Raw genomic sequence first — 22,980 nt, 5'->3', positions numbered from 1 at the left:
TATGTTATGTTATGTTATGTTATGTTATGTTATGTTATGTTATGTTATGTTATGTTATGTTATGTTTTGCTGAGAAACCTGGATTTTTTCTGGTAAACATAGCAACCATATGCAGCTTTCCCTTAAGCTTTAAGACCTGAGCATTACAGTTTTGAGTATCACCTGTCTCGAATTATTGGGTTGCTTAGGGCAGATCTCTGGGCCCCGTCTCAGATCTACTGGCTTAGAATATCTTGGGATGGGATCAGGGAATCAGCAATTGTAAACAGCACACTGGTGATTCAGAATCCCAGGAACCACTGCAACTCAGTGGGGCCTATGTTTAATGAGGTTGAGATGCCAAAATCTGCCTGGAATAACAAAGAAAGGAATCCAGAAGCTCGTTGAGGTGGGAACGTTGAGGTCCATTCATCACATCGTCTACACACACATTCCTGGTACCCCTATCCTGCATCCCCTGAGAGGGCCAAATGCTTCTCTCTGCACTGAGGCATTGAAAAGTACGTAAATAGGAGAGTGCCTGCAAGGTTGGGAAGCTCTGTGGCACTTCTTTGCTGTTGGCCAAGTGTGATGTGGGGTATGCTACCACTGCGGTGGGCTTTCTGACTCCAGTGGGGTTGAGGGGACACTGGAGTTCCAGAGGCCGGGTGGCAGAGCTTAGCGGCCTGTCTAGGTGAGAGCATTGACATGGCAGGCACGAGGATGTGGTGAGAACTAGAACGTTGTGACCCACAGGAATGGTGATGTGAAGTGGGCAGACAGCCCTCTTAAATCTTACTTGACCTATTTGTATAACCAGGAAAATTCCAGGTTCAGGGCCCCAAACTAGACTTGAGTCATCACAATGGAAAGCCAAGACCTCATGCAGTTTCCATACCCTCCAGTTCACTAAGGTATGGCTCTTTGATTGAAATAGAGTTGGGGTCCCCTTGAGGATGGACCCTAGTATATTCTTGAGTAGAAGTCTTTTCCAGAGATATACCTGCTTTTATTTTCTTCTAAATCAGAGGTGTTTTCCAAGAGGAAAATTAAAGTGATGGGCTTCATCTGGAGCTCTAGTCTGTGAGAGTGTGGATTCAGTTCATTTCAGTTGCTCAGTCACGTCCAACTCTTTGTGATCCCATGAACCACAGCACACCAGTCCTCCGTGTCCATCACCAACTCCCACAGTTCACCCAAACTCACGTCCATTGAGTCGGTGATGCCATCCAACAATCTCATCCTCTGTTGTCCCTTTCTCTTCCTGCCCTCAATCTTTCCCAGCATCAGGGTCTTTTCAAATGAGTCAGGTCTTTGCATCAGGTGGCCAAAGTATTGAAGCTTCAGCTTCAACATCAGTCCTTCTAATGAACACCCAGGACTGATCTGCTTTAGGATGGACTGGTTGGATCTCCTTGCAGTCCAAGGGACTCTCAAGAGTCTTCTCCAACTCAGATGGATACAATGACAAAAACGTTAATTTCTAACAATGAATGAAAAATTGTCATAACACTTGAGGGATACAGTAAACGAGTTTTTAAAAACTGATTAAATGCTATAATGGAAGTGCGTTCATGGTGATATGAAACCTGAGATTGTTCTCTGCAGATGATATTTAAGGCAGGCTGTTGTCAGGATTCTGTGTGAACATTCCTGCTTATCCCACCACTGATTTTAGTTTTAGATGTTACATTTTTCTTTGAGCTGAAGTCTGCCCCCCAGTAGTTGTAAGACCCTGTGGCAAATTATGAGTACTTGAACCACCTCAGTTGGCACCCAGGTATTTCCATGTGGCCATGGAGGCCCAGAGTTGCCATGTCTTTTAAGATTTGAAGAAAAGTTGGAAATTTTTATATGAAATCACCTGTTTTATTGTGTGACAGCACGTACCAGGGAGAGACACTGAGGATAAAGCTGTAAATATGTCAAAGAGCCTTTCCCCTGAAAAACTTGGTTTCATACCTGTCTGTCATCTTTCTGTAGGCTGAGCATTACCCATTCCTCAAACCTACCTCCCTGAGACATCACTTTGAGACTCCCTCCCCCAGAATCCTGAAGCTGTCCTGTGAAGGTGCTCCAGCACTTAAGTAAAACCCTGAGGGGCTGCTGCCCCGTGTTGGATATCACCCGCTTCCCTCTCCCATCCACAGAGAGAACGCCTCTATCTTCCTTATCTCAGTACCTGGTAGGTTCTCCCTGCTGGAATTCTCATACTATGAATTACTTTTCTCTCTTTCTCCTACTATGCTATTAACTCCTTGGTGGCAGGTGCCATGTCTTCTGTTTGTTCCTCTGGGCCCTACATTATACCCAGCAACTAGCAGGTATTCAGTAAATATCTGTTAGAGTGCATTGAAATGAAAAATACTGACTTAGGCAGTTCCCTGACTAATGGTGTTGGTTTGGTGCTTTGGTCTGTTTTGATAGCTAGGACACAGTAACTGTGAGTTTAGGGTAGACTAACAACCCTTGGACAATACCACATGTAGAGTTTTAATCTGGATTTCAAGGATTTGGTTCTATTTTGTGTCTAAAAATGGGTCTTTACTGTTACCCATATTCTGTCTAATTCTGTTAGAATTAGCTATCAATTTTAGTATTTAAGCTCTTTGTGAAGCTCAGTCTTTAGTACAGTTTCTCTCCTTCCCTGATACAGGCCATGTGCAGGCTTGGTTAGCATACACTACGCATTCATTTAAGCCTTTGATAAAAATATTGGACAGACCAGAGATGATATCAGAACGCTGTGACATACCCTGGAGGTCTCCAGCCAAGGAGACATTGATTTAGTATTCGCCACTCTCTGTTAGCTCATATCTATTTTATTCTGTCTTGTATGCCAGGAGATTCTGAGAGGTCCTATTTAATTATATTGTTAAAGATGTAACATGTCTATCACACCCCTCTCCAGAAGTTAATCAGTTAAATCCCTTTTTGTGAACCTGTAGTAACTCCCAGAATCAGATATTCTTTTTCCAGTGCCCACACATAGGATATATTCAAAACTTTTATTACCATTTTATCTTAAGCTCACTTATCTATCATTTGGAGAGTTCAAGCTCCATCTTTTTAGATATTTGGGAAATTCTCGTAACTAGATTTTTGGTGACTTCTTAAAGCTTAGATTAAGGTACCAGGTGAGGGGCTTTCACACTGTTAACTTATCTCTACAGTGGTTCCCCATTCAGCAACTTATTTTTATATTTTTGGATCTAATTTAATTCATTTGCAACACCAAACACTCACTCCTAATCAATTTCCAGAAATAATCTATATTGGTAACATCTGTACATTTTTAGATATGATACATATAGACACATGGATGAGTAATACCTACTATTTTATATCATTTCGGAAGGGGAAAGGAGTGTATGTTAAGTATCTCATAAACATGTCATAACATAGTAAGAACATCATCTTTAATGATACTTGTTAAATGGTTGAATAACAAATAAATTGGAAAAATAGCAAGTCCTTTGTCTTTTTTTAAAAAAAAAACAGTGCTATTATTTGTAATCCAGGGTTATGATCTAAAGTATATCATCGGTGGGAATGTGTTCAGTCATTCAGTCGTTTCTGACTCTTTGTGACCCTGTGGACTGTAGCCCACCAGGCTCCTCTGTCCATGGGATTCCCAGGCAAGAATACTGGAGTGTGTTGCCATTTCCTTCTCCAGGGAACAGAGAAATACATAAAGATGTATTAGATGTTTTGCCGTCTCTGTGTTGCCATTTTTATAATTAACACAGTCTTTGTACATTGACAGGAAAATTGCTCTTTCTTTCTCTACTTATACTCACAGGATTTCTAACACCAGATATGTGGGTTTACTCCTACACCAAAGAATTCTCTCACACTTGCTGGGTGTCCTGGAGTTCAATTCACTTTGGACACTGTCTACCTGGAGTTAACATTAGATCCCCCAGGTTAGGAGCTCAGTTCTGCAAGAGTGCCCCCACTTCAGATGGCAATCACAAGTACTTGTCCTCAGGTTACTCACATTTATGTCTGACTTAGCCACAAGCTGGGTCTTCTCTGGTGACTCAGATGGTAAAGAATCTCTCTGTGATGCAGAAGACCCAGTTTGATCCCTGCATCAGGAAGATGCCCTGGAGAAGGGAGTGGCTACTAGCTCCAGTATTCTTGGCCTGGAGAATTCCATGGACAGAGGAACCTGGCAGGCTACAGTCTCTGGGGGTCTCAAAGAGTCGGACATGACTGAGAGACTAACACTTTTACTTTTTGGCTACAAGTTGGGGTTTCCCATGACCTCCCCCTCCAGACTTGATAATTTGCTATAATGGCTCACAGAACTCAGGGAAACCAGTCTATTATATAAAGAAGGGCGTGATAAACGGTACAGATAATAGCCAGATGAAGAAATGTATCGGGCAGAGCCTGGAGAATCCTGAATACAGGAGCTTCTGCCCCTGGGGAGTTGGGTTCTGTCACTCTGATGACACGTTGACATGTTCACCAACCTGGAAGCCTTCCAAACCCCATAATTCTGGGAATTTTTTGGAAGTGTCATCATGTAGGTGTGATCAATTATTAGCTCAGTCTCCCTCAATTCTCCTCTTCCTGAGGATGGGGGTGGACTAAAAGTTCCAAGCTTCTAATCACGTGTGGTCTTTCTCGTGACCAGCTCCCATGCTGAAGACACCCAGGAGCCTGGTAAGAATCACCTTGTTAAGACAAAAGTCACTCTTATCTCCCAGGAAATTCTAAGAGATTTAGGAGCTCTGTGTCAGGAACCAGAGCCAAACACCAAGTATTAGAACAAAAGGTGCTCCCAGTGCTCTTATCACTTAGGAAACTGCAAGGAATTTAGGAGAGTGGTGCCAGGAACTTGGGGGCAGAGACCAAATATTAAAACAAAAGATATTTCTAGCACCTTTATCGCTTAGGAAATTACAAAAGTTTTAGGGTCTCTAACCAGGAGTTGGGATGAAGATCAAAATACATATTCTTATTGCATCACAGTATCACATATGTATGTGTGTGTGTGTGTGTGTGTGTGTGTGTGTGTGTGTGTGTATATATTTGAATACTTTTCTGTTTTTTCCTTACAGAAAATTTCTAGAAGTGGAATTTTGGGGCAAAGGGTGTGCAATTTGTAAAGCCTTTTATATATATTGACAACCTAGAGACCTATCACGTATGAGATTGCCTGTTTTCTCTCACTGAGATGAATGTGAATGAATTTTAAATGAATGGCTTAGCTGGTCTTGAAAACTCAGCCTGGTGAAGTGGAAACAGTATAAAATCAACGTCAGAGGAGTGGGCTGTCAGGGGACCACCCCCACCTTCCCCGAGGACAGGAACTCCGTCTCATCCTTCTCACAGCTCCTCCATCCTGTGCTTTCTTTCTTTCTTTCTTTAAATCTTGTTTATTTATTTAATTTTGGCTGTACTGGGTCTTTATTGCTAAGTGGGCTACTCTCTAATTTTGGGGCAGACGCTTCTCATTGTGGTGGCTTCTCCTGCTGGGAAGCTTGGACTTTAGGGATCACGGGCTTCAGTCAGTGGGCTCAGGAGTTGAGGCTCCCGGGCTCCAGAGCACAGGCTCAGTAGTTGTGGCGCACCAGCTTAGTTGCTTTGTAGCATTTGGGATCTTCTTGGATCAGGGGTCAAACTCATGTCGCCTGCATTGGCAGGTGGGCTCTTTACCAGTGAGCCAGCAGGGAAGCCCCATCCTGTGCTTCCTGATTCCCAGCAGCTCTCTCAGCATGCGTAGGTCCTCTTGTCCTGGAATGGCGGGGATGCTACTCTCCCCTCTTTAGCCGAACACACCAGTCCCCTTGTGCACGGCCCTTTCTTCTTTCCCTCTGAAGGAGGTATTTCACACCAGGTTCCTATCTTAAGCACCTTGGAGTGTGCGCAGATGCATAGGTCTGCAGCACAGCTGTCTTGAATTTTGCACTGGGCCTGGAGCTGGCCAGCAATTCATTTTTTTTAGGCTTAGTTGGGACCATGATTACTTCAGGGGAAATGAAAATTGAGTTGATTAGTGACTATGACATTTAGATTCGTGTGTCCAAATAAAGCTTGAGATGTTTAAAATTCTGTAAATTAAAGCTGAATCAACTCAAGTATTTAGAATATGCGTATGCCATTGCTAAAGTTGACTTTTAGATTCTCAGCTGTTTTTGGCAAAGCGGAGGTAGCTGTATGAGAGAAGCAGATCAAGAGCTGTGAGGATAAAGATATGGAATTACTGCTTTGGTAAAATGGACTGGAGTCTAGATGGCTACAGACAGTACCACTTAGGGTGTGTGTATTCCCCCAAGAGAACCATTCCCTATGCAATTACATTTTTTTCTATAACCTTACAGACTTATTTGAGGACATTATGTCCTATTCTTAACTTAAAGGCTATGTTCAGAAGTCTCTCTGTGAAAGTGTTTAAAATTTTGAACAACAAATTTCTCTTCTCATTGTGGTTCTCTTTTTATTTTCTTTTTGTTGTAATCCTGGAATTCAGATTCTGAGATTCTATAGGAACTGATGTTAGAGAACATTGAATATAAATTCTGAAATGCTATGCTCATTCTCACCCTTATATTAATAATTTCAGCTACAACTGGTAATGGTGGGTAGATACCCTGGAGATGCTTTGTGGGGTGGTAATTAACAATGATTCCTTGTACATAATCTGGAAATTTGCTTCTTGGTATCACTGTGGGTGAGAGAACACAGTCGAACTTGGTTTATCCCAACCTTGACCATAGGTGCCAGTTTCTTGGTCTCTTTCTCATTGCTGGTGACCATGGATCCAGCCTACAGCACTGAGGACTTGCCTGTAAACACTCAGCTGCTTAGGAAGAGGTGTTAGTGAAGCAAGAGTACTGGGAGGTGTTTGCACCAGCCAGGGAGTGAGGGAAAAAAGCGAGTGAGGGAAGAAAAGCATTCCACACCTGTCTGCCTTTTCAGTGAGGCCACCAAATGTTCTGAAGTAATATTATATTGCATTTACAAAGATTTCTGCAGATAGAAAATTTTTTAGATAGGAAAAAACTTATACTCAGATATATAGAGTAACCTGATAGTGGAATCATTTAAAAATAATTAAATAACTTACCTTTTAAAGTGATGGATTCCCTTTGCTTTCCTTGTGCTTACCTTCTGTTTGTAGCTAATTCAGTTTTTATTTGTTGTCACAGGCTAAACATCTTTTTGACTGGCATGGACCCATTCTACTTCCACGTAGTAAATGTCATTTTACACTGCCTAGTGACCCTTGTGCTGATGTACACCTGTGACAAAACTGTCTTCAGGAATCGTGGACTTGCTTTTGTTACGGCATTACTTTTTGCCGTGCATCCTGTTCACACAGAGGCGGTGAGTGTCATTGGGACTCAGTGAAATAATTAAGCAAAAAAGTCATCTTTTTCTCCTCTCAAAACCATGTGAATTTAAAGCTCTACTGAAGTGTTTATCTTCATATATAAATCATTCTGCTTGACAACTTTTCTTTTTAAATGTTCTAATGGCCTTTATTGCACCTCCAGGACTTAACTGCTTTTCTAAATAACCACTGTAATTATTACAGGTAGTCATAAAAGACCACAGTTCTTTATTTGTGGAAAATTTAAGTCCTAATGTATTTTAAACAGCAAGGGGCATTTTGAGATGCTTAGCATGCTGAGTTATTGTTCCTGCTCTATGATTTTTTAACCTACTCTTGCTCTGCTTAATATTTATAACATTCATGATACAGAACTCTTAAGTGCTAGGGTTGTTTAGTTGCTAAGCTGTGTTGGACTCCTGGCGACCCCATGGACTGTAGCCCACCAGACTCCTTGTCCATGGGATTTCCCAGGCAAGAATACTGGAGTGGGTTGCCATTTCCTTCTCAGGAGACTTTCCTGACCCAGTGATCTTACCCATGTCTCCTGCTTGGCAGGTGGCTTCTTTACCGTTGAGCCACATAGGAAGCCCAAGAGTTGGGGGAAGACCATAAAAAGTTGAACTGACATTCTTCAAATTAAACACTTTCAAGACTTACCAATAGTTTTCCAGGTTATTTAGTATGAACTGTAGTTATTTGCAGGATGATGAGAAATGTGTTTAGAAAGTATAGATCTGGAGTCTTATTTAAAATATGGGCTTAATCATGCACCAAGATGGTGTCATCTAGCCTGGCTTGGGGAGAAGGCAATGGCAACCCACTCCAGTACTCTTGCCTGGAAATCCCATGGGTGGAGGAGCCTGGTAGGCTGCAGTCCATGGGGTCGGGAAGAGTTGGACACGACTGAGCAACTTCACTTTCACTTTTCACTTTCATGCATTGGAGAAGGCAATGGCAACCCACTCCAGTACTCTTGCCTGGAGAATCCCAGGAACGGGGGAGCCTGGTGGGCTGCCGTCTATGGGGTTTATGGGGACACGACTGAAGCGACTTAGCAGCAGCTGCAGCAGAAGCAGCCTGGCTTCACGTCTCAATAACCACAGCTGGTTTATTTTATGTATTGCTGAGGGTGGATGAAGACTTTCCAAGCAATACATGGGTACCACAGTTTTATAAGAATTGTCTCAAGAGTCACAGATTGCATCTGGACATTTTCCTACAGTTCATATCCTACAGTTAACATCCAGACCTGAGAATCTGGGGAAAAGTGTCAAGTTGATTCTCCTCTCCTTCTTCCCCTTTCAGTTGCCTTTTTCTTATATTAAAAAAATAAGGAATGTCTTGCATACATCAGAATCTTACTATGCCCCAGGGGTACAAATGGCCCTGTACAGTGAAACAATTTGATATATTGATGTCAGCCAAGTCTCCTCTAATTAAGGCATCATAAACCCAAAGTAGGTTTATGTCCTTTTCTGTCTATACATGTTTCTGTGAAGAAGGCAGCACTGTATTAGAAGTAGGGCAAGGCGGCCTGCAAGATGTTTGTCATGGGGATGCATAATACTGTCATTTGATCTAAAGCAAGACATCTGATTTGGCCAATTGGTTTGATAATGAGGACTGGTTAGGCCATATGATGGACATTTGCCACAAACAAAATTCTAAATCTGTAAGCACAAGGTTTTGACACAAGTATATTTAGAGTGATAAGGAAGAAAATTATTTTATAAACAATTACTTTGTTAAGTGTAATTTTCCCAGTCCTTTCTGAGTATTTTGGACTGAACAAGGTGCCTGTAAGTGGAGGGCTGTAAAGTAAAAGTAATAATCTTTGCAAAGTCTTAGTCAAGCCTTTTTCCTAAGTTTTGAGAAACTGTGAAAGCAAATGAATCTAATGACAGGTAACTTTAATGACTGGTACACTTCATTTATTTGCTTTCAACCAGGTTAAAGGAGAGCCTGGTAGAGCTGTCAGCTGATAGATCATTAAACATTATGTAAGGTGATAGTTTGCTATGATTTTGCAGATAACTTGGGTGTTCAAAGAACTGTCACTGCTGTAACATGGTTACTTCTGTCCTCATTTATGTGAGCTGTGTTCAAATACAAAAGCTACAGATAGAATTGATCCCGCATGCTTCCTTATTTTAACAAAAAGTAATATTCAGTCATAGATAACTAAATTTATTTTAAAAGCCTGCACCTATATTATTGAGGACTGAAAGAAGCACAAGCTGGAATCAAGATTGCCGGGAGAAATATCAGTCACCTCAGATATGCAGATGACACCACCCTTATGGCAGAAAGTGAAGAGGAACTAAAAAGCTTCTTGATGAAAGTGAAAGAGGAGAGCGAAAAACTTGGCTTAAAGCTCAACATTCAGAAAATGAAGAACATGGCATCTGGTCCCATCACTTCATGGGAAATAGACGGGGAAACAGTGGAAACAGTGTCAGACTTTATTTTTGGGGGGTCCAAAATCACTGCAGATGGTGACTGCAGCCATGAAATTAAAAGACGCTTACTCCTTGAAAGAAAAGTTATGACCAACTTAGATAGCATATTGAAAAGCAGAGACATTACTTTTCCAACAAAGGTCCGTCTAGTTAAGGCTATGGTTTTTCCAGTAGTCATGTATGGATGTGAGAGTTAGACTGTGAAGAAAGCTGAGCGCCGAAGAATTGATGCTTTTGAACTGTGGTGTTGAAGAAGACTCTTGAGAGTCCCTTGGACTGCAAGGAGATCCAACCAGTCCATTCTGAAGGAGATCAACCCTGGGATTTCTTTGGAAGGACTGATGCTGAAGCTGAAGCTCCAGTACTTTGGCTACCTCATGCGAAGAGTTGACTCATTGGAAAAGACTCTGATGCTGGGAGGGATTGGGGGCAGGAGGAGAAGGGGATGGCAGAGGATGATATGGCTGGATGGATCAATGGACGTGAGTCTGAGTGAACTCCGGGAGTTGGTGATGGACAGGCAGGCCTGGTGTGGTGCGATTCATGGGGTCACAAAGAGTTGGACACGACTGAGCAACTGAACTGAACTGAACTGATTCTTTCTTTAATAATTCTTATCATTTTTTTCTAACTTACACTGCATTTAGCAATTGAAAATAATAATAATTGGAATAATAATACAAAATTGAAAATTCTACAATTTTGAAAATTCAGAAAATGTAGATGTTTTTGATCACAGGAACTTTAAAAAATTAATCTAATTATATATTTTTATTATAGACTGAGATGATAAGTAGAATATTTTAAAATATAATTACATAGCATATTAAGAAAAAAACGCTGAGGGGGAAATAAAATGGGAACATGATTTCAAGGGGAAAGGGCACGTGACATGTCTGGTAAAGAGCCATCCATATTTGTGTACATGGAAGATGATGAGCTTCAAACTGCTGTGGTATGTTTCAGGTTCATTTGGTACATTCAAATCAGTAACTTTATGGCCTGTTTTAAAATATCAATTTCTAAAATGCACAGGAAGTTAAATCCTTTGAAGTATTTAAAATTATGATGAAAAACTTTAGATATGACTTTTAAAAGATAAGAGTGATACATGAATTTTCAATATTATTCTTGGATGAAGAGAAATAATCAAGGACCACTGCTGCTGCTGCTGCTAAGTCGCTTCAGTCGTGTCCGACTCTGTGCGACTCCATAGACGGTGGCCCACCAGACTCTGCCGTCCCTGGGATTCTCCAGGCAAGAACATTGGAGTGGGTTGCCGTTTCCTTCTCCAATGCATGAAAGTGAAAAGTGAAAGTGAAGTCGCTGAGTCGTGTCCAACTCTCAGCGACCCCATGGACTGCAGCCCACCAGGCTCCTCCGTCCATGGGATTTTTCAGGCAAGAGTACTGGAGTGGGGTGCCATTGCCTTCTCCGATAGAACATACGATACTGGGTCAATGGCAATGTTTTAATCTAAGCCCATCAACTTCTTTATGTTTCTGACAGTTTCTTAGATAGATTTGAAAATTCATGCTTAGAGGGTCTTGGGGAAAATTTGTGTAGGAAAGAACAAATGAGTAGAATAAGACCAGTCCTGATTCGGTGCTTGCAGAAAAGGAGAGCATAAAATTCAGTGTGATCATGAGCTCATAGAGTTAGGTTGAAGTCTAAGAAAAAGGGAAAATTCTGTTAGCAAAATGACCTTTAAAAGAGTTTCAACCAACTTTCATACTAATCGGGAAAAAAAAAAAATCCATGGTAACACAATTATGGGGACAAAGCAGCCTGAGAGATGGACATTTATTTAGGGAAAAATATTAAACTATTTGCATTTACAAGGAGATAGGGGAGGCATAAGAAAGTAAAGAAATTAGACCTACATAATACCCTATACTGGAAAGTAATATCTAGAGACCATTATTTAATTATAGATATTAGTTTGGGTTTCTAAAAAGGAGGACAGAAGAATAGTAAAAAAGAAATGTGCATTATGAAAACAGTGATAAATGATTAAAAAAAAGAAAAACAGACTATAGTGTGGTAAAAGAGGGATTTAGTAGAATATATCCCCTCTCTGTTAAACAAGAATAAAAATGGGACCATCAATTATGACAGGAAGGATAGAGGGTTTGAATTGGGGGGGGAGGAAGGTTTAGTTTAAGCATGTTGATATAATTAATGATTTGCTTTCTTAATTATATAGTCAACAAATTGTTAATGAGTACTTGTTTGGTACACGCCCTTTGCCAGGTGCCAAGGGGATATGTGAGTGGGCAGTGGGGTTCCCTACCCACAGTTTGTTCATAAGCCTCTAGAAAGCCAAAGAGCATATACATAAAAACATACAAGGCAAAGCAATATGTTGTAATAAAACTAGAATTCCAGTGAAGGGAAAAATTATTTCCAACTTAAATTGAGATGAACAAATTCATTTATTTACTTAATTTTTCAATAAATATTTAAGTGACTGGAATATAGTCAGTCAATGCAGGGCTATACAGTGAATAAAATAGACCTTCCTCATTGAAAACCTTGTGCTTCTTGGGTTTCCTGACAGTATATTTCTTGGGAAATTTATGGGTTTTTTCTTAATTCTGAATCATGAGAAAAATCAGTAGAGAAATTAGGAAAATGGGGTAAATCATTGAAATTCTCCTATGAGAATTAAAACTTAACAGTCATCACAGAGACATTACTGTTCGAATGAATGCTCATATGTCAAATCAAAAACAAGAACAGGAAATGCTTACACACAGAGTTGAAGGTTAGGGTGAACATTTCCAAGGCTGGAACAGAGTACTCGGGGAAAAAATTGGTTGTGATCTAATCAGCACGTCTAGCTTTCATCTGTGGCCCTGTGTTAAGTGTGTGTTCCTGCTCAGTCTGATACCAGGAGAACTCATTTTGCAGATAACATAATTGATAACTTTATACATATAGTATACTTCATACATGGGCTTCCCTTGTAGCTCAGCTAGTAAAGAATCTGCCTGCAATGAGAGAGGCTTGGGTTCAATCATATTTCATACAAATCCTATGAGTGATAGTCCAAGAAGTAACAAGTTCTGGGGCAAATGAAGTGGCAGTTTCCACTTGTGATTCTGTAAAGCTTGCTAGGAGATTTGAACGTTACATTATTTGAATTCAACTCAATTAGGTTTACTGATGTTATTCAAATGTTCAAATATTTCTTAAAGGAATACATTTCCCAGGTTACAACTACCCAATTGGTGATGGAAACCTGCAGCTTGAGGGCGGAAATAATTGCTGCCCATCTCTGTATTGATATCTTTGACCAGTCTTTCTGTACTTCCCAGCACCCTATGGTTCAGTCTCCATTGCTGTGGAATCAGGCCCAAGGGGCTGCAACTTAACATTTCATCTTTGCTTTCTGTTGCTCACTGCTGCCCCCTTTTCACTAATCCATGCTGTCATCACTTTGTCTTGGCTTAGTGGGTAAAAATCCTCCTGCTATGCAGAAGATGTGGATTCGGTCCATGAGTCAGGAAGATGCCCTGGAGAAGGAAATGGCAATCCACTCCAGTATTCTTTCCTGAAAAATCCCACGGACAGAGGAGCCTAGCAGGCTACAGTCCATTCGGTCACAAAAAGTCAGACATGGTTGAGCAACTAAACATACATACACACACACACACACACACTCATCACTTTATGCCTTCCCAGCCAGAAACACCCACATGCTTACTGACCTCTCCTTCCTCTCCCTGGAATGCTGCATTCTCTTTCTGGCCCAGAATTGACATCTCCCTGTCTCAAGTTTCCTGAAGTCCTCCATGCCTGACCTGTAAGTCCCAGTGAATACAGCCAGCCTTTCCACAAAGCCTTCCTGGATCCTGCAGTCCAAATTAATCCCTTCAGTCTTCTCATGGCTATGATTTCTCCCCTTTACAATGCATGCAGTTTCCTTGTAACTTCTTAATACCCTTTTTTGACTCCCCACCAGATACTAACTGCTTGGGGCAGGCTTTATCCCTCCAGCTGGCGTAATACCTGGCAAAGAGGAGGCATTTGGACAATGTTTGTTGAAGGGAGTGATACATGTAATTACTGAACAAGATGACATTGACAAATTGACTTGCAGTGTTTGGCTGGTCTGGACATATATTAGCTGATGACAGTCACTTTGTTTTTAAGACACTAGCCTTCTTGCCTCCAGAGACCCCAGCTGAACAAGGATATAGAATAGGGTTCAGTGACTGCTTGGGGGTTTGGAGCTGGCAGCAGAGTCTTGATGTTAGCGCTGACTTTTCAACACCCCTTCTGAGCTTCTGCTTCAAGGGACACTACATTCTTTATATCTGGGCACATCCAGCTGGCACATGGTGCTGTTGCTGCTGTTTGCCAGCAGAGCTGACTACAGTTCGAGAAGCAGGGCTCCAGGTGCCTTCACAGCGTTAGTTTCACTCACCTAGCTTGTGATTGCCTTGTTCCAGCTTGGTACCCCCACTACCAACTTGTGAGCCTTACTGTGTCTGAGTTGGCCACAATCAGCTGTGCTGTGGTAGCTGTCCCTCTGGGCCCAGATGCCTGGCCTCATCCCAGGACTTTGTTGCTGGGGAGCTGGGCTCTCTGTTTAATCTTCCGGAGGTCTTGCAGGCGATGCTGAGCTCAGTGCTCTAAGGGGCAGTGGTGTAGAATAAGCAGAACTAGACTTCAGGAGTGAATCATGTGCAGTTGTAGCTTTACAGACTGTGAGTCTGAGCCGGGCCTTGACACTGAGTGAAACCACACTGTCACTGCCTACTTCCCTCACGCATTCTTCCTGACGTGGCACGCAAGTTCCTTATAGATTAAGGGATCAATGAACAGCATGTGGCCTGAACAGCCACTTCAGCTAAGAGCTTTCAGTTCTATACTGCCAGTGAAATTCTTTGGCCATGTCCAGGTTTCTCTTGATGTGGATTAGACTATAATTTTTCTCAATTCTGTGACTCGGTATCCATCCAGATACAGGTATTTAATTGAATTATTTTTTATTTAGATTTTAACTAATAGATATATTGGATTATCTAGTAAAGTTAACATAAAATATCACACATGTAAACCTTAATGTAAAAAGATGATTTCTATACGTCACACAGGAAAACCTCAGTGATAAGAATCTCCCTTCCTTGCTCTGCAGAGAAAAGGAAGACACAAGGGCATCAATACCGAGTGGGCACTTTATATATTGGGTTGGCCAAGAAGTTCATTTGGAAAAACCCAAAGAACTTTGTGGCCAACCCAATATATCATTTTACTTATTACAGCAGTAACATGAGGTAGGGGGTGTAATACTTATTTTAAAAATAACAAAACCAAATCTCAGAACTTAAAGATGACAAAGTTGAGTCTCACTCAGATGGCAGGAGGAGTCTATATTCAAGCCTTGGGTGGTCTAGCTCCATGTGTGTGTCATCACCTCTCCTTTATGATTGCAAAGTGTGCTCATTATTTGAGGATATTTATAGGTATATTTCCCAGAAATCTACTTTCTGCTCTTAACTGTTGATTGATTCTTCAACACACCATGGGCTTCAGGTCCTCTGTGATTTGGGTGAAGCTGTTTTCTGTGCCTGAAAGTCAAATCTGTTCATTTCTCTTGCAAACTCTTCTCCCCATGTGAGCTTTTCTTTGAAACTTTCTTTAAACCATACCCCAGTTTTTCCTTCATAATTTTATCTCTTGGATTTAAAAAGTTAAGAGAAATGTACACGTTTTAAACAGTGAAATAATACAAATATTTATAAATAGGCATCTATCCCCGACCTGTCTTCCATTTCAGTCCCTTTCTGAAGTAATACATTGAAAACAAAATTTCAAACTTAAGAAGTGTAATGACCATATTGCTCTTTATCCAGAGTCACCAGTTTTTAAACTTTTGCAGCATTTGCTTTATCATCCTTGCTCTCTTTCTCCTTCAATATATAGAAATATTTTTTATTTTCTGAAACATTTGATAGTAGGTTGTGTAATTCATGCTACTTTATACCTTAATAATTTAGTTGTGATGTGTATTTTCTAAAACCATGGTCATTAGTCACTGTTTCTTTTTAGCTTCTTTCAATCTTAAGTTTGTAACAGTTACCAGTCTTCATTGTCTATTATATTATTTATATCTTTAGATGTAATTAAAATTATATATTATGATGTATGAATACCAGACCACCTAACCTGCCTCTTGAGAAATCTGTATGCAGGTCAGGAAGCAACAGTTAGAACTGGACATGGAACAACAGACTGGTTCCAAAAGGAGTACGTCAAGGCTGTATATTGTCACCCTGCTTATTTAACTTATATGCAGAGTACATCATGAGAAATGCTGGACTGGAAGAAACACAAGCTGGAATCAAGATTGCCAGGAAAAATATCAATAATCTCAGATATGCAGATGACAGCACCCTTATGGCAGAAAGTGAAGAGGAGCTAAAAAGCCTCTTGATGAAAGTGAAAGAGGAGAGTGAAAAAGTTGGCTTAAAGCTCAACATTCAGAAAAAGAAGATCATGCCATACGGTCCCATCACTTCATGGGAAATAGATGGGGCAACAGTGGAAACAGTGTCAGACTTTATTTTTGGGGGCTCCCAAATCACTGCAGATGGTGACTGCAGCCATGAAATTAAAAGACACTTGCTCCTTGAAAGAAAAGTTATGACCAACCTCAATAGTATATTCAAAAGCAGAGACATTACTTTGCCAACAAAGGTCCATCTAGTCAAGGTTATGGTTTTTCCTGTGGTCATGTATGGTTGTGAGAGTTGGACTATGAAGAAGGCTGAGTGCTGAAGAATTGATGCTTTTGAACTGTGGTGTTGGAGAAGACTCTTGAGAGTCCCTTGGACTGCAAGGAGATCCAACCAGTCCATTCTGAAGGAGATCAACCCTGGGATTTCTTTGGAAGGAATGATGCTAAAGCTAAAACTCCAGTACTTTGGCCACCTCATGAGAAGAGTTGACTCATTGGAAAAGACTCTGATGCTGGAGGGGTTGGGGGCAGGAGGAGAAGGGGACGACCCAGGATGAGATGGCTGGATGGCATCACTGACTCGATGGACATGAGTCTGAGTGAACTCCGGGAGTTGGTGATGGACAGGGAGGCCTGGCGTGCTGCGATTCATGGGGTCACCAAGAGTCGGACACGACTGAGCAACTGAACTGAACTGAACTGAACTGAATGTTATTGTATGTTATTAATGTGATATTTGTTATAATAATGTATACTATGTTGCATAAATATAATATATAAATTATAATATATACATATAAATTATAATACCAATATATAATCAAATTTATATTATTTAATTTATAACATGATTTACATGTATAGCATATTATATTAAAATTTATAATATAAATAAAATAATGAAATATATATAAGTACAATAATATAAGAACATCTGAATATAAAATAGGAATTTATAATGTATATAGTATGTTTGTAATTATAATATATGTATGATATTGAAAATATGTTATATGTAATACTATATTATGGTAGATTATGAGTTGTGTTATGGTCAAGAAAGGTTAAAAATAAAGTTAAGCATGAAAATCTTGCCCCTTTCTTCCTCTCTATCTGCTTCTTTAAAATTACTGTTAAATGTTTAGGATAACCAGAAGTGATTAGTCATATATCAGAAATTGAAGAATAATGTGTTTTCTAATTTACTGTTTCTTTCATTCCTCTAAAAACAAATACATTGCTGTTATGGGTCTCTGAGAATGTGGTTTTCTAAGGTTTTTATGTTTTCAAAATTTGTAGGTGGCTGGAATTGTTGGCAGAGCTGATGTGTTGGCATGCCTGCTGTTTCTTTTGGCCTTTCTCTCCTATAATAGGTATGTATGGCTAAGAATGCCCTTGTCTGTGTTTACAGTCATGCTCTTCCCTGGGAGTTTCTGCTGTGTGTGTGTGTGTGTTTGTGTGTAGCTTCTGAGCTCCTTCCTGAGAGAGGAGGGAAGCTTCTTGGCTGTGAGATAACCATGAGCTTCCTGGAGACTTGGCATAGGAAACTGTCTCTTAGCCAAAGACTAGGCTGTTCTGTTTTCCAGCCATATTCTGAACTATGTCATAGCCTCTTAAAAGGACTGCTTTCCCAGTGCTGGGAAGATAAGCTCTAGCTTCTTGATTTCTCTTACTGAGAATAGAATTTGAAATCAGCTCTGAGCCAAATTATACTGGGTATAGCCCTGTCTTCTATTTAACTATGATTTGTTTAATTTGTCCTTTTCATTTTGGTCTTAGTTTTTTTCCCCCTCTTTATTATACTCATTAAAGGAGCTTAAATCTTAAAATGACAAGGCTGAATTGAAAGTACTATTTCTCAACTGTGATTTTCTAATTTGTACATCGTTTCATCAAAATACAGAAGCTTCTTGCTTTGTGAGACTGAAAAGCAATAAAACAATCTCCCATTATATTGCCCCTTTCCCCACAAGATGATCAGATTCTCACCTGAGTTGTGACATAGCCACATAGGCAAAGGGGTGGGTTAAAAATAAGATGTAATATAAATGGAATATTACTCAGCCATAAAAAGGAATGCATTTGAGTCAGTTCTGATGAGGTGGATGAATCTAGAACCTATTATACACAGTGAAGTGAGTCAGAAAGAGAAAGATAAATATCATATTCTAACACATATATACAGAATCTGGAAAAATGGTACTGAAGAATTTATTTACAGGGCAACAGTGGAGAAACAGACATAGACAATAGACTTATGGACCTGGGAAGAAGGGAGGAAAGGGTGAGATGAATATAAAGAGTAACATGGAAACTTACATTCAGTTCAGTTCAGTTCATTTCAGTTCAGTTCAGTCGCTCAGTCGTGTCCGACTCTTTGCGACCCCATGAATCGCAGCACGCCAGGCCTCCCTGTCCATCACCATCTCCCAGAGTTCACTCAGACTCACGTCCATCGACTCTGTGATGCCATCCAGCCATCTCATCCTGGGTCGTCCCCTTCTCCTCCTGCCCCCAATCCCTCCCAGCATCAGAGTCTTTTCCAATGAGTCAACTCTTCTCATGAGGTAGCCAAAGTACTGGAGTTTCAGCTTTAGCATCATTCCTTCCAAAGAAATCCCAGGGTTGATCCCCTTCAGAATAGACTGGTTGGATCTCCTTGCCCATATGTAAAATAGATAGCCAAGGGGAATTTGCTGTATGGCTCAGGAAACTCAAACAGGGACTCTGTATCAACCTATAGGGGTGGGGTTGAGAGGGAGGTAGGAGGCACGTTCAAAAGGGAGGGGATATATGAATACCTATGGCTGATTCATGTTGAGGTTTGACAGAAAACAGCAAAATTCTGTAAAGCAATTATCCTTAAATAAAAAAAAAAATTAAATCTTAAAAAAAAAAAAAGAATGTAATGGGGGTGGTGACTCAGTGGCTGGCCCAGATAAAGGGGGACAGTGAACCATTGCCCTGCTTCATGGAGTGATGCCTAGTTAAGGATTTATAAACCTTGATCGTTGGGTCAGTTCATTGGCCTATAATCTTACAAAACACAGTGACTGCAAGGAACACAGTTCTAAACCAGTGGTTCTCCATATGGGAGAAATTTGTCCATGTTGTCCCTAGGGACATTTGCAATGTCTAGAGATATTTTTGCTCACCTGGCAAGTGAGTGGAGGCCAAGGATTCTGAAGCCTGTACGACAGCCCTTGTAATAATCATCTTCCCTGAGCTGTGCTGAGAATCCTTGTTGTAAACCAGCTTAGACCTTGGATCAAGGATGAACTGAATTAAACCTTATAAAGTTTTGGTTTAAGAGCAAAACCTTTTCTTAATATAGGACCAAGCTTCTATCCTAGCTTTGTAGCCTCCCACTGCATTTCATGAGTGTGTGCTTAGTAGCTCAGTCGTGTCCGACTTTTTGCGGCCCCGTGGACTGTAGTCCGCCAGGCTCCTCTGTCCATGGGATTCTCCAGGCAAGAATACTGGAGTGGGTTGCCATTTCCTTCTCCAGGGCATCTTCACAATCCAAGGATCGAACCCATGTCTCTTGGGTCTCCAGCACTGGCAGGAGGATTCTTTACCACTGTGTCATCTGGGAAGTCCCTCATGGCATTGCTAGTTATATATGAGTGTTGTGAAAATATTAAAAATGTAAACCCAAATCCAACAATTGTTTCCTGTTTGCTCTGGTGTTAGAATAAGATTAACAATCACTTTTGAGTGTGAACTTGATCTCTCAGGTCTTTTCTATGTGTTGATAAACAGGAATGTGAGTGGGTCTGCAGCCTGCCTGTACCTGTGTGATAATAAGCCACATTGCTACAGCTTTCTGTTGTGCAGGTCATTCGCACTTCAAGTAATTTAACCTGTCAACCAGCTTTGGAGAAAAAGCCTGTCTCCTACAAATTTGGAATATAATTTAGGCAGTTGTTCCAAGACATAACAATAATGGTGAGACGTCACAACTGCAGATGGATTGTCCTACCAAGGAGAGGGAACAATTTGGTGTGTCACCTGCGGAAGGAGCTGTGAGGTTTCTTGCTGGGGAGTCGATTCTGTTTTCTAAGGTTAAAAAAGACTTTACAGCAACTGGAGGGTTTTAGAAAATCCCTGCTGGAAATTATGCTGAGAAAGAAAAAAAGTTTTCCCTAAATATTCTCATGGAAAACATACTTAAAACTTCAGATTAGAAAATAATATAACATTGTAAATCAGCTATTCCTCAATTAAAAAAAAAAAAAAAACAGATCATCCAGAAGAAAAGAAAAATACTAAAACATCTATATTTTCATCACATTAATGATGATTGTGTTTTGGTATCTGTCCAGTGTTTTATTTGTACAGAAACATATAAAACACCTTCACAAAAAAAATAATAATGATGATGATAAACACAGGATGAGGCACAGGGAGGCATTGATCTGCCCCTTGTTACCTTGTTAACAACAGAGCTGTGATCTGAACCCAGGAAACCTGGCTCCAGAGTTCAGGCATATGGCTTATGTTATTCACTTAATATGTATTCACCTAAACGTCTTTACATGTCACTAAGTATATCTCTTGCAGAAGGTGATGGCACCGCACTCCGGTACTCTTGCCTGGAAAAATCCCATGGACAGAGGAGCCTGGTAGGCTGCGGTCGATGGGGTCGCAAAGAGTTGGACACGACTGAGCGACTTCCCTTTCACTTTTCACTTTCATACATTAGAGAAGGAAATGGCAACCCACTCCAGTGTTCTTGCCTGGAGAATCCCAGGGACGGGGGAACCTGGTGGGCTGCCATCTATGGGGTCACACAGAGTCGGACACGACTGAAGTGACTTAGCAGCAGCAAGTATATCTCTATATACTAGCATTTTAAATGCTTCTTAGTGTTCCTCTGTTATATGCCATATTTTACCATAACTTATATGCTTTTATCTAAGTACCAAATTCAGCATTGTCAGTCATTTACTTTTTCCCACCTTTGCAAATTTTATTCTTAAAGATATCTTTGCTCATCTATTTAGAATAAAATGAAATCTGTGTTGGATCTTACCTTTAAAAGGTGGCATTTCTTAGCAACCCATATTTCTTCTTGCAGTAAAACCATCTCAAATTTATTTTTCAGGAGTGTGGACCAGTGTTGTGTTGGGGAAAGTTTCCCTCCCACCGCTTCTCCCTTCTTCCTGCTGCTTAGTCTGTTTCTGGGAACCTGCGCAATGCTGGTGAAAGAGACGGGCATCACGGTGTTCGGCGTGTGCTTGGTTTATGATCTCTTTTCTTTATCCCACAATCATGATAAATCGTAAGTCATGTCAAAGTTTGGCTGTCAAGCAGTGTGTGATGTGCAAAGAAAAATTACTTAAATCAATAGTTTTCAAATTTTCATTAAGCAAATAGAGATACAACATTTTGTTAAATGTAACCTCATCTTGGGGGTTTTCCTGGTGGCTCAGTAGTAAAGACTCCATCTGCCAACACTGGAGACACAAGAAATGCAGGTTTGATCCCTGGGTTAGGAAGATCCCCTGGAGAAGGAAATGACAACCTGCTCCAGTATTCTTGCCTGGGAGATCCCAAGGACAGAGGAGCCTGGTGGATTGCAGTCCGTGGGGTCACAAAAGAGGCAGACATGACAGAGCGACTAAATAAAAACAAACCTCACCTTAGACCATAATATAATAAGGCTTATGTCCATAAGACAGTTGCATTGTATGTGTTCAGACTCTTCACGCTTGTGTCATTGAGGATTATAAAGTTTTTGTGAGCACCAAATTTGGAATTGAAAAGTACCTATGCTAATTGCAAGTTTATATCACTAGATTGTTTTGCTTGTATAATACTGAGAAATCTTGATTCACACAGGAGAGTGGTTACAAATGGTAACACTTTGTTAACAGCTTGCCTGGAATCTCTGCATTCACATAAGTGCTATCCTTCAAAGAACACTGCTAAATTGGAGTCTGTTTACTAGCTTGAGGGGTGTTGTATATACCTAAGTTTTGAATGGGGCAGTGGGGGGGGGGCGGTGGGATTGGGGGGAGGTTTGGAATTCCACAACAGACCAGTCTAAACCATACAGGAATAATTAATTGCATATCATATTCAAGTTAAAGAACAAGTTTATTTAGTAGCCTGTTTTCATTTAACAAATTTAGGAACTTTCATATTGTCCTGTGGGTTATAGATGATAAGAGTGACCAAGGCGTTTTAAAAGTTCAAGCACATACTGTAATTTTCTTCCTCAGGATTTACTAACAATTTGACATGCAAACCCCATTTTTCAGTAATTATAAGGTCCTTATTTATTCTCTGGCCTTGTCTGGAAGAATTTTATCTTTAAAAAAAAATCCTGCCTTTTTATCCCATTCCCTACCTCTTTATACTTCTTGACACAAAGATAAAAGCAGTGCTATTGCATGTCAACAAGCTGAGATGAGTCATTAAATTCTGATCGCTTTCCTGCCTGGGCGTACTTGGAGATAATTTAAATAGATTTTAGTACTCTGTTAGCTCTCTGCGAATCTCAGAGGCATGTAAAAGGAAGGGGCCTAGTTATCATTTTGACCCAAGCTTAAACCAGGAAAGCCAGAGGACCTCCCCTTGGCTTATATGAGTCCTCTTGACCCACCGCAGTAATTGCATTGCTGGCCTTCCTAACAGCTCCTCTGGCTTTCCCCTTGCTTCTGCCTCCTTTTTGTGTGTACCTCCTTTGCTCTGTGACAAGTGACTGGAGATCTTCC

The 22,980-nt window shown here is 40.6% G+C and overlaps 1 protein-coding gene across 1 annotated transcript in view; it reads left to right on the top strand.

The window, feature by feature from the left end:
- The window catches only part of LOC120858525 (protein O-mannosyl-transferase TMTC1), a 302,518-nt gene that overhangs the window by 15,575 nt on the left and 263,963 nt on the right, over nucleotides 1–22,980 (top strand). The window contains exons 2-4 of the mRNA XM_040234631.1: nucleotides 7,143–7,320; nucleotides 17,558–17,631; nucleotides 21,366–21,542. Coding sequence (XP_040090565.1) covers nucleotides 7,143–7,320; nucleotides 17,558–17,631; nucleotides 21,366–21,542 — 429 coding nt within the window. The remainder of the gene's footprint in view (nucleotides 1–7,142; nucleotides 7,321–17,557; nucleotides 17,632–21,365; nucleotides 21,543–22,980) is intronic.

This window comes from Oryx dammah, unplaced genomic scaffold (assembly GCF_014754425.2).
Source record: "Oryx dammah isolate SB20612 unplaced genomic scaffold, SCBI_Odam_1.1 HiC_scaffold_29, whole genome shotgun sequence".
Taxonomy (NCBI): Eukaryota; Metazoa; Chordata; class Mammalia; order Artiodactyla; family Bovidae; genus Oryx; species Oryx dammah.
This window is presented reverse-complemented; position numbering and strand designations above follow the sequence as displayed.